Source organism: Diabrotica undecimpunctata, chromosome 1 (assembly GCF_040954645.1).
Source record: "Diabrotica undecimpunctata isolate CICGRU chromosome 1, icDiaUnde3, whole genome shotgun sequence".
NCBI lineage: Eukaryota > Metazoa > Arthropoda > Insecta > Coleoptera > Chrysomelidae > Diabrotica > Diabrotica undecimpunctata.
In genome coordinates, this window is record NC_092803.1 from 68,050,382 (window position 1) to 68,063,515 (window position 13,134).

Here is a 13,134-nt window from a genome sequence, read left to right on the forward strand (position 1 = left end):
AAATATTAAATGGGAGAAAAAATATATTTATTAACTTTACTTTCAGATATTACGTATTTTTGGTAACGATGTTGACTTTTTTGATTCCTGCACACATTCCATGGTACTGTTGGAAAGAAAATTACTTACTAGCCTGGTACATGTGCATATTTAGGTATGCTTTGTCGCTTAACGTCACTTGGTTGGTCAATAGCGCAGCTCATATTTGGGGAACGAAGCCATACGACAAGTAAGTAACGAATATAATCAATAATATCATAAACGAAATAAATTACTTTTTTTAAACGAAACGTGAAATCTCTAGTATGATGATGAATGCATGTAGTTGATATGTTTTTATACAACAATAAAACACTGAAAACTTTTGTTTTTAAAACTTCTACAAAATTTATTATAACTACAGCTGTTTCGGCAGAGTACCTTTCTCTTTTTAGTAAGCGTTTACACTTAGTATTCTTCTTGAGACCTAATAACTTGAGGAGGGGATAACTGTTTGTTTCAAGTTGATCATTCAGAATTATACATGCATGTTTTAATTTGGAAATTTCCATAGAATCTAATTAATATAGTTTAAGGCCTTTATTTTGGATATGAAGAATTTAAAATTCATCATTAAAAGAACGATTATGGTTTAGAAGGTGAAGTGCATATGTAGAATCTGTTTTTCTATTATTGAAAGCTCTTTTATGTACTGGTATACGTTTGTTAAAGTTTCTACCAGTTTGCCGATGTAAGTTTTTCGGCAGTCACCACATTTAAGTTTAGATACACCACTGTGTAATTGATTTTTATTTTGGCTCTTGTTGTTTTTGATATATTTGCCTGCTATTTGTTCTAAAAGCCGGTGTTATTCCTTTCTTTTTATGTATTTGGTTATTTTTTAGTATGGTATAATCAGACCCAAACCCTGACATCCAAAGTAAAAGTTATTCTCCGACACCAAATGTTTCTGTATGGTTCACATACAGTTCAGTAAAAAGGTTCAGTATTTCTAGCGTCGGGTTTGGGGGGTAGTGGAGGAAGTAGTCGTTAAATTAGTAGTTTTTTACGTTTTTTTACGTTAAATTTAAAACAAAAAAGGTCATATGCAAAATTGTTCTAACATTTTTTTGGGCAAATTATAATATTATTACTGAGGAAACTAATTTTTTTACCAGAATTGTGTTTTGTAAATGTAATTTGTTATTTCATTGGCCAGTGATATATTAGTGATAAGCTCTAGAAGAAACGTCAACCTCACCACCTTCTCAAGGGGCGCTACTTTTTAAGGGTAAAGAGGCTTCCACAGGCATAATCTGTAGTACGGAGAAATTTACTCTGAACTTTCTATAGACAATAAATTCCAAAAAAATAATTTTAAATACTCTTACTATCACTATTGTGTAAGATATTTTTTACATAATAATGATGATTATATTGCAATTAGTTTAAAATAAACTTATTCATCAGTTTCAATCCTCTTCAAATACAACATCTTCCTCATCAAATACAACATCCTCCTCTTCTACATCTTCGACTATGATGATTGTGTCGGACACACACTTACGGACGCATTCGTCTTTTCAAGTACATAGTATGAGGGAAAGTAATTCCTCGGGAACTGCGGCACGTACTGTTGTAATTGGTGTCATGTGTTCGTTAATCTTTTTCCAACCCGACTCGAGCGGATTCTTCTCCTCATTCAGCCACTGCGGTACCTGGTGATAGGTTCTGAACGAATTCTGTCTGAAAGCTCCTGAAGTGGGGGTAGTGTAGTTAACTTGAGCAAAGAATGTATAAGCTGCTTTGCAATAGCCTTCAAGTAAGACTGATAGCGAAAACAGTCTAGATTTTCCATGGTGCTAGCTTCAAACATCGCAAGAAGGAAATATTTTCCGGTGTCAGCTACTTCACTGGGGTCAGCTTTGGGATCGTTAATGACTAAAAGTTTTCTACGAAGAGCATCGTTGGCTTGTACTTTCCTAGACTGTGTAATTTTTTCCTTCTCCTAGGTAGCTGATACCGTGTCACATCCTGTAAAGGCGTATATTGCAAGGAATACATCCTTCATATTCCCAATGTCTCACTGAATATCAGCAATAGTGTAGACTTTTTGCTGCTGTTTACCTGTCTTTGCTACCACCATTTTCAATTTCTTCTTTGATGCGTGGATAGTCAACAAAACTAGTAGGTCCGTGTCATTACCAATAATACAAGATTTAACGTCTTTCTTAGCTTCATCAATAGCTGTTAAAACTATTAATAAGTCAGCGTCAACATATGCTTGATGAACTGTGCAACCACATCTTTGCAAGTGTACTGTAAGAAGTGAAAGAAGGCCCATTTTGTTGTTAGGGTAGATGGACATTGCCAGACAACACGATGAAGAAGGTGACCTCCATGAATGGTGTATGACATTTTCTTTTAATCTAGAGCACATGATGATTTTTTGTGTCTAGAATTAAAACAGTAACCATTGACGATTTGCTTCCTTTTTTATCAAGCCAGATTCGTCGAACAAAGATCGAGGATACGCATATAGTTCAAATATTTCTTCAAGTCTCTCATCACTCCTTACTGTGCACACTATCCGATGTAGATTGTTTAAATTTACACATTCCGTGGTGGTGCTAATTGTCATATACCTGGATATAGAGGCTAGGAACTTAACATTTAATTTTCTGTTCAAGTGTATCTTATTGAATGTTTTGTTTTGAATATCTTTCACAGCTAGGGTTCCGACATCAAACGCTTTATGACAGTTCACTTTTCATCTCCTATAACCCCTGTTAATAAGGCAGAGAGTTCAGGGGTTTTAATGTTTTAATACTCGTACTTATTTATTTTTTTTTTTACGTTTTGTAAATGTTAACATTTTTTTTTTTTCGAGTTTACTTTTACAATTTTCAAAACTAGTTTGCTTAATATTTTTTCGTAATCTTATGTAGCATAGTCTACATGTACATCTACACCCTCCGTAGCTCTGGAACTATTTTTTTGAAAAGGATTAAAAATAGAACTTTTTTGTTTCAAATTTAATGTAGAACATTTTGTATAGAAAATTGTTCACGCTAAACCGCATAGTGTTATAAATATTGAAGAAAAACGTAAAAAACTACTAATTTACCGACTTCTCCTCCCCATTGTGTAACTTTTTACTGAACAATATATGGACCATATAGAACAATTTGGTGTTGGAGAAAAACTTTTACTTTGGATGTCGGGGTCTTTTTTTGACCAATCTTACCATACTATTTGTTGATATGTTCTCTGTATATAAAATCGAGCAGAAAGTACTGAGTTTTTTCTCTGGAGTTGGAAATACTAGTTTTAGGACTTTCTAATGTAGTTTTTAATTTAAAATTGTATTTATTGTATATTCTATGTACTAATAGTTTACTGCTATTTGCTTAATGATATTCAGTTATATTTCGAATTTTTTTTTAACATGAGAATTTCTATTAATCTATGTAATATGGTAATAGACTATAGTATAAAAAATCTTTTAGACCATAATATTACAAATCAAATCGTTACATCTTCTTGAAAATATATACAAATAACAGTGCAGGACTTATGGGTAATCCTCTAAGCCCATTGCTAACGAATATTTTAATGGGGCATCTAGAAACAACAGCTTTTATATTGTTGGAGATAAGTAGACGATGTACTGGTATGTTTTAGTGGAACTAATAGGCAACTTGGACAATTCTTATCGTATATAAATTCACCCCATAGTCATATTGAATTTAAAGTAGGAACAGAACAGAATCAATCCATAAATTTTCAAGATTTAAAAATTATCAGATTAAAAACAAACATGAGTTCCTGAAACAAAACAAAAGCCCTAAAACTATTTCCACCACCAGAGGAAAAACCCAGCACTTCCTGCTCGATTACATTAACAAGTAAGATATCAACAAAAATAGCCAAACACATAAAAAGAAAGGAATAACACCAGCTTTCAGAACAAACAATAACTTAGGCAAATACATTAAAAACAGCAAGAGCCAAAAGAAACAGTGGTGTATAAAAACTTAAATGTGACGACTGCTCAAAAACTTACATCGGTCAAACTGGTAGAACTTTTAACAAACGTATAGCATAACATAAAAAGGCTTTCAATAATAGAAAAATAGATTCTACGTACGCACTTCACCTTCTAGGCCATAATCTTCTTTTAATGACCAAGTCCAAATTATTCACATTCAAAATAAAGCTATCTTTATTAGAATCTATGGAAATTAACAAATTAAAAATACAGACATAATTCTGAATAATCAACAGTTCTCCCTCCCCAACGTATTCCTCTTTTTCCAATGCGATTTGATGTTTTACACGTTCTTCACGTGTCTTACCTAATTTTGTTTTCGTTAATTTTACATGGTGTAATAGTTTTGAATTCGATGCTTTTCAGTTTCACTTCCATGTTTCTTTTTCTACCTTCGCAATGATCACTTCGTATCGTATTGTAAATTGTTTTAATGCGCAGCTTTCTCAGATATTTTTATTTTATTATTTCTGTAATTTTTTATCATTTATAGCTTGTTTCTAAACTTCTCCATTTTGATCACTATATTTCAGTTCAAGTATACTTACCTCGTCTGATCCTTCCTTTTGCAAAATTTCTTCTTTAATATTCCCCCATAAAATGTAAAGTATCTTTAGTTATCAGTGATGCCGACGTGCATTAACTCGTCACTAGGATTAAAATTACCAATTTGGTTAATCTCCTACCTGAAGAAACATACATCAATTCGTTCCCGAGAATAGCAGGTAAATAAAAATAAATTCATGAACTCGTCTCCGTAAAATTATGAATCTTACTTCTGATGGATTCGAGAATGGTAAACCGAATATCCATTTTCCAATTTCACTGTTTTTGTTCCTGTAATTAGGAACGAGGCTCAGATTTTGAATTTTGCGAAATCGTGCTTATGCCAACTGAAACCTGCCTCCTACTAATTTGGAATTTGGGAACACTGTTCTTATGACATTTTGAATGACTATTTTAAAGTCTGCCACAATAATTTCGGGTTCAGATTTAATTCCAAACACGTTTTTTGTAAGAACATTTCTTCTTATTTGGTATTAAACAAAAAGCAAGTGGTATTTAATGTCCATTTTCCAATATATGCAGTGTGAACAACTGCAAGAAATGATCTGGACAGTAGTACCATCGATATTACAATTTTTAACAATTTAAATTTGTTATAGGGGGCTAAAAGGGGGGATTGAACAATCACTGGGCTTGGAGATAGTGTAAGCAAATAAATTGAAACATTTGCGAACGGCTACTCGTGTTTTGGTAGGAGAGCAAGGTCGTGGATAAGGATTCCTTTTTGGGGGGGGGGGGGAGCTGGTTGAACTAACTACGAAAAATAAATCAAGAAATACTTACAGAAATGTCCTGGACAACATTAAACAGGAAAATTTCCAAAGTATTTAAAATTGGGACGCCGTTTAAAAAATCCTCTAGCTGCTTAGAAAAAAATGTTTTTCTTTCCTAAAAAATTTTAAGGGTGAATATCTTTTTAAAAGAAGAAATTTTTTAAACTCATTTTTGGTTTTTATTTTCTGCGTAAATATCTAAGCGGAACCAAGTTCAATCGAAAGAGCAATTTGTTTATTATAAACAGACTCCAAAATGTGTTTATATTATCAATCTCAGAGACGCAAAAAGATTAAGAATATTTTTCGGAGTTTATGATATACGGGGTGAAACGAAAATGCTACAAATTTGCTACTTTTGCAAAGAAGGGTTACATTTGTTAGACACAAAATACGATAATTTCTTTAATATTGCCGGTAATGATAAAGTTTTCATCTTTTATTGTCTTATTAGTCATTGTTTTTATAAACATGATAGCGTCTGCTCTACTTTTTGGAAAAACCAGAAGAGTTTTTCGTCAGTTCTTATAAATAGTGTTATGAATTTAGTGAATGTATTTGACTGTTAAACTACTTAACTGGGCAGGATATTCTCTTAAAATAGAATGTATTACCTCGCAAGGCTTCTCACAAACGTCATCGGTTGCTTTACGTTTACCACCAACACTCACTATCTGCCTATTTAGTTTTTTCAATTTTTTTTTATGTATATGTTCTAGTTCACTGCACATAATCAAGTTTTCGGCACCCACGGTATAAATTTTAACTTTTAACAAAGGTGAATCACCCATCTCCAACATACTTCACCACTTTTTAACTCTTTGCAAATTTCTGAAATTCTACTACTAATACAGGTTTTTCACTTTCACTAAAACTTTTAGAGCATTCCATAATATTTTGCTTGCCAGTAGTTATTATAAAATGAAAATGAAAATAAATTTAAACTTTCTTAAATTAAATTTGGTTTTTCCAGTAATTATAATCCCCTGCTCAGGGTTCAGTTGAGTGGTGTCATTAAAGTAGCATCGGTAGAAATTAAGGGTAGGATTATCTTCTAGTACCTGCTTGGGGACGAATTTAGGCCGCCCATTTCTTGTTATTCCTTCTTTTCAATTAACTCAATTGCTTAAGATTCTCTTCAGTTAAATATTTTTCCATATTTCTTCTAGTGACTCTCCACTTTGTTGTCATATAGACTTTCAGTTAATTTATTTCTTACACTTTCTTCTTATAGGACTATAGGTCATTCTTATTTTGGCTCTGATCAGCGTGTGGTCTGTTAAGCTCTTAATATCTTTTAAGCAGCTTCTCCAAGGGAATTGGATTATTATGCGGTCTATTTGGTTCTCATATCTCTCTTTCGGGAATCTCCATGTTTCAACATGTATCAGTTTATTTTAAAGAATAATTCCACCTATTATAACTTCGTTTTGTTTAGCTTGTACCCTACTTTAGCTTTATTTTGTATGGCTTTGCCGCATGTTTAATAAGAGCATTTAAATATTAAAATTAAATTTTCTTTAATCTTATATGTGTTAAAACTTTATTAATTTTTGTTTGCAGTACCATCGGACCCACAGAAAACAAATACGTTTCAGCTCTGGGCTTCGGGGAGGGCTGGCATAACTACCATCACACCTTCCCCTGGGATTACAAAGCAGCCGAATTAGGAGACTACAAGCTGAACTATACAACGGCAGTATTAGACTTCATGTCAAGAATAGGACAAGCCTACGACTTGAAAACTGCTTCCATGGAAATGGTGAAGAAGCGAGTGGCCCGAACGGGAGACGGATCCTGGACAAATGGCAAAGTAGAGGGAGAATCGAATAAAGATCATCACCATCACACGCACGAAGAATGTGTGTGGGGTTGGGGTGATAAAGATATGGATGAGGAGGAGATACGTGATGTTAGGGAATTCAATAATCTTAAAGAAGACTAGTTGGTAGTTGTTGCTGTGATTGTTGTTAAGTTTTAGTCATTCTTGATATAAAGTGCACTAATCTTTCTTCTTGGACCTTCGTAGTAAATAATACTGGCAGAAGAATTTAGTTTTTAAGGAAATCTAAACTTATTTAAACCTTTTAAAGTAAATAGTTGTAAATATTTATTAAATTATATCTTTAACGGAAAGAGTTGAGAACTGCATCACAAAGATTTAGTGAAAACTCCAATTCATGAAGTTTGTAATTTTTCTTGGGTTATCTTATCTAAAAGGTTTTTCATTGACAGGTTCCATGCATTTTGTTGCATCCAAGATTGCTGATTTATTTAAAACTGCTAAGCTGATACAAAAGTTTATATGTAAAAGATTATATATACTTCAAAAATTTATTTGTAAAAATTTTGGAAGTCAAACATAAATTTAAAAATGAACTCTTTACGATTAAAATTTCGGCTTCTAAATCAGAAGTCGATGTCGAAAGGATTAATTTTACTAGGTACCTTTTTGGTAAGGATTTCCAATTTTAAATACGAACCATTAATAATAAAGAGTTTATTCTGATAGATCATGCATCTAACAAGTAAGGTTAAAGGCTGATTTATAAACTTTACGTAGGCGTTGGCGCTGGCGCTGACGTTCGCGTTACAACATGGTCAAATGGGAAACTCGTATGTCTATTTATAAACATCGTTCGCCGTTGGCGTTGGCGTTCGGTTCCGTTCAAGATTAACCAACTTTATCTTTTGCCGTTGGCCGTTGTAGCACAGAATACACCAACCCTTCTGTGGTTGTAGTCACGATCACAGAACTTAAAAAAAACTGTATCTTTGTCATCGCAGCCAATAGCGATACCGAAAAAGTGACAAGGTTTGTCAAACAAATCAAACTAAATTATTTTTTGTTTATGTTTGTATTTATAAAGTGAAATAGTTTAGATAATTTAATTTATATTCCCTATATATTAGAAATTCCATCAGAGCGATAGTTTACATTTATTTTTGGTTTTACCATTTGCAGTAATTTTTCAAATACTGAAATCTGCATCCTGGTATATTTAAAAAACTGTTACGTATCCCAGTTTTTTATATTTGTATAATAATTAAAATTATCTCTTGTCTTTCTGTTCTGGTTAATGGGCCTCCTTTTGTATTAACGTTGTCTTTTATTTCGAAGTCTCAGTGCTGCTCGAATACAAAGTATCGTGTATAAGTGCCACTGCACCTAACAAAGGCCGAGCATTTTCATTTTCCATTGTGTTAATTTTTAAGCAAAAATTAATAATACCAAATCAAAAATGTAAGGTTAGAAATGATCTTTAACGCCAACGCCAACCGAAAGTTTATAAATGCAGTATATGATAGCCAGCGCCAAGGTCAACGGCGAACGTCAGCGCTAACGCCAACGTAAAGTTTATAAATCAGCCTTTATAGTTTGTTTTTTATACTTCATCGCTCGTGTTCTTACTTGAAATACAAATTGTATGCATAAAATATATTTGAGAATTTATTATATTTACATGTAAAATTACCTACTGTTTCTAGATATTTCTCAGTATTAGCTTAGCAGTAGCGAAAAGTGTCAATTTATTACAATTTACAGATTAAATAAATTAAAGTTCTTATATTTTATTCAACATAATTTACAGTCCTCATACTCTATCTTGAAATTTCCCATTTTCCTTTTTTAACTGTCCTTTCGCTCTAAACTTTCTTTCTTACTTATTTCTTTTTAACTTCTCTCTGTCATCAATTTTTATTATTTCTTTTTATCAACTTTGTTGACAAACAATCCTTTGTTTCGACCTCTATATCTTCCAATATGGAGATCCAAAGTAAAATAAATAATTTGTTTTCCAATTGTGATTTATTTCCAATAATTTATAATTAATAATAAAATAATATTCCATTAAGAAACAATTTCAGCTCTAGCTTTCATTCTCTTTGTGTCTTTCTGTCTCTTTTATATTTTTATAGCATTTCTAGTTCTTTCTTCCATTCCTTTTGTATTCCCTCTTTTATTCTGCTTATTTTCATTTTATTTTTTTCCTTTTTGACATGCTCCATTTTTTCCTTTCTGACTTCTATCTGTTTTTTATAATATTTTGCTGTATTTCTTTTATTTAAGCGTCTTGTGTTTTTCTTTTTTCTTCTTTTTTAACTCCTTCATTTTTTTTATTTCTCATTTCCTTCTTTTTGTTTCATTTTTGTTGCTACCGTATTCTGTTTTTTATTGATTTATTGTGTGCTTTTTGCTGTTTTTCTTGTTTCCTTTAATTCTAAAATTGCAATTTTCAGTTTATTCTTGTTCAGTCACTATTCTTTCTATTTTTCTTAATACCCCGAGTTTTTCTCGAAACTGGTCTTTTCTGTTACATTTTCCAGGCTATTCTGTCTATTTCTCGCATTGCATAATTGAGTTTTCACTACAATAAATTTAGCTTACTTATTAAGATTATCTTCTTAACTTTTGGCACGTTCAGTGGTAAAGTTAAAACATCAGTAACATCAGTACGTCACAAACTGAATAGTAGGAGAAAACAAAAAATATCGAGGTCAAATTTTAAATAATAAATTCTCTCGCCTCACTTTTTGGTAATAAATTTTGCAGTCGGATGGATAGTAATTCCGTTTTACTAGAAATTAAAACAAATTAATAATAAAAGTAGCCGAACTAAATAGTAGGTAAATGAATGGTGTTGAGCTTTACATATAAATTTGCATTTCCGGAGGTTTAGAAAAGTCGGCCATTCACATAAACTAATATTTGGTTTGGCATGAGAATATTTTGGTGAATATTTTAATAAATGTATTACATTTAAACCGTTATTTTAGAATTGTTTTATAGTTCTGGTACTTTATTTTCTTCTTGTGGTGTCTATCCGTTACGGATGTTGGACACTAATATGGCTATTTTAACTTTGTTAATTACTGCCCTACAATGTCCGGTAGAGCTCAAATTAAACCATTTTCGAAGATTATGAAGCCGGGATATTCTTATTCTTCTTGAACCTCTTTTTCCATTCACCGTACCTTGAAGTATGATCGAAAGTAGGCGAACAGGTATTCCAGGTTACGACGTTTTGTGGTTATGACTAGTTCGCGCCCTTTACCCATTCTGTGTAGATAGTACTTCTTAACAGTTACATTTTATTTTATTAATAATCTTGTGGTGTTTCGACACATGAAAACACATCAAATAACACTTGCTTTATATAAAATAAATGTTTTGTTAAATATTTTAGACCTGACAGTCAGAATATTGTATCGAGGCTAACGTAGCGAAGCGAAAATTTTGGGGAGTGTCTGCATATTATGACCGTTTTGCTCATTCATCCATTACTGATTTAGACATCTCTACGTGACTGAGTTATCAATTTGACAGATACCAAATGAAGTTGTTGTTGAGTTAAGCTTCAGACAATTCGAAAACCTACTTGTTGGTTGTGTTGAACTCGGGTTTGGGGACCGTTTCTCTGGAAATTATTGGTAGTTTTTACTTACAAAAAAAATGCCTTACATTTAATACTACAAATCTTGCAACTTTGGTTTACTACTTTAAAATATATTTCACCAATTATTTCAGGACAGCATTGACTTAACTGATGTTTTTAATCTAGCTTGTTTTCCTTCGGGTCCCTAAATTTTATTATTGTTTTTATTAAAACGTACGTCAGTTATTTATTATTATAAACTGCATATGATGTTTTTACTGGATACTTTAACCAGATACTATTTTATTGTTGATAAAGGTGTAGATAAAATTAATAGATTTTTAATCATTAAGAGAAAAGTTAGTTTCTTGTAGTAGGAAGAAATGTTTTCACTAAAAAATTTTCAAATATGTGACACTGTTAGTACCAAAGTAGTTTTAAGTACAGATAATTTTGTTGAGATGTCATGTATTATTAAGGAATAAAATTAAAATTTTAAGCAAAAAAACGAGTGTTTATTTTTCCTTTTACATATCGAACGAGAGCGTATCCAAAAATTTCGAAATAGGAGAAAATTTAGCGATGCAAATAAAAATGAAATAGTACCTAAAATAAAAACCACTTAGCAACATAACGCGACTCAAGAAATACTTAATGTAATGGAATGACTAAAAAACTTCACAGATAAAGATCCTGCTAAATATCGTGAAAAGAATCAATTATTTCGGAGGAAAATCAGACAAAGTAAAGATTCATCACTTGAATGTGCTTGTAAAGAAATTTATAGGAAACTCAATGACTAAAATCTCCATAATATTTAAAAAAATTTATGGGAAAAAAATAAAAGTGGGTACCAAAAAGCCAAAAGAGAAAAACCTACTCAGGGATTTTTCTGAGAGCCGTTACAAACCGGGTGTGTTGCAGTAAATTAACTTTATTGAACCATAATACCATTAGTCCAGGATATGCCGGTATTTGTCAGAATTCTTTTTATGTGCATGGATTTACTTGAAATTCTGACAGTATGTAGAAAATAATCCTGTGTCTGAGCTGTATGGTTTTAAAATCTATCAGTCGTGTGCTAACCTGGCTGTAGACCCCTCCTCCTTTATGCGGACTTGGGATCGGCAACATTTGTGTCGAGCTTCTCGATCCACCCTAAAAAAATGCAGGTAGAGATATTGATAGTCCAAGATGGAGATAGTCTGCAAAGACTGCTCCACAGATTTAACATAAGGACAAAAGGATTTATGTATTATGTATTAAATATTTTACAAAAATATATTGTTAACAAGATTGTTGGACTAACTTCAGATAACACAAAAACTAATTTTGGTGGAATGAAAAGACAAGAAACTAACAATTTATTCACTAAATTGAGTAATTCTTGCGGGAGACCTTTAATCGGTATTGGATGTGTTGCTCACATATTCAACAATTGTATTCAACGTGCTACTGATGTTTTACCAATTGAAGACCCCGGTGCAAAAACCGGCTACGTGCAGTTCTTATAGTTTTGAGAAAAATGAAAAAAACGTTTAAGTCACGTAGTTTTATAAAATTTAATAATTTTATATTTTCTGTGGAAAACAGAAATCAAAGGCGTTTATATGTGGTACTTTTTGAATTTGAATTTTTGAAAATAAAGTTAGAACATTTTTTTGAAATTTTCACGTGGACGGTTTTTGCTCCTAAAACCTAGAAAAAACTGAAAATTTAAGGAAATATATAAGGAAGAAATAAAATATCAAGTAAATACAAAAAATAGTAGTTATATTTTAAAGTAAAACATTACAAAAATGATGTGATTTTTACATGAAATACAAAATGGCGGATAAATATAGTGTATTTTAGTCATAATCACTATCTGCATCATTTTGTTCTCGTGTAATAGCGTCCAAAAAAAGAAGATAAGCAGAAGGTACATATTTTTTTACTATTGGTATAATACTGTTGTATTTCTTGTATTTAAGTGGAAGTTTTTCTTTATATACCAAAGGAATCGTATTTAGGTCTATGAATGTACCTGGATTTTAAATAAAGTGTAACAGGTTACACAAGTAGGATTGTGAGATTCTGTAACGCACACATTTTCTGGCATTGTAGAATCATAAATAAATATTCGGTACTTAGATATTGTAAATGGTTTTTTCTTGACAACTGAAGTCTTTTTAAAGTGTGCCTCCAAAAATGAGTTAACATCAAAAATCATTTCTTGTGTAACACGCTCAACAACAAACATTTTACCGCAGTTTTCTACCAATACCACTCTTCAGGCAAATATAATATTTCTTTTTTGCGCTTTTTTTGTTCTAGAGTACCTCAGTCACGATCACATGGTAGAAAACTGTGACCTGGCTCTGGAAAATGATGCATTATTTTTAAA

The 13,134-nt window shown here is 31.9% G+C and overlaps 1 protein-coding gene across 2 annotated transcripts in view; it reads left to right on the forward strand.

Annotated features, from left to right (window-relative positions):
- LOC140450443 (acyl-CoA Delta-9 desaturase-like) overlaps positions 1-11,256 on the forward strand; it is an 85,971-nt gene extending 74,715 nt beyond the window's left edge. For both annotated transcript variants that reach the window (XM_072544086.1, XM_072544091.1), the window contains exons 4-5: positions 47-229; positions 6,934-11,256. In XM_072544086.1, coding sequence (XP_072400187.1) covers positions 47-229; positions 6,934-7,315 — 565 coding nt within the window. In that variant the 3' untranslated portion in view covers positions 7,316-11,256. The remainder of the gene's footprint in view (positions 1-46; positions 230-6,933) is intronic.
- Positions 11,257-13,134: the final 1,878 nt, after the last annotated feature.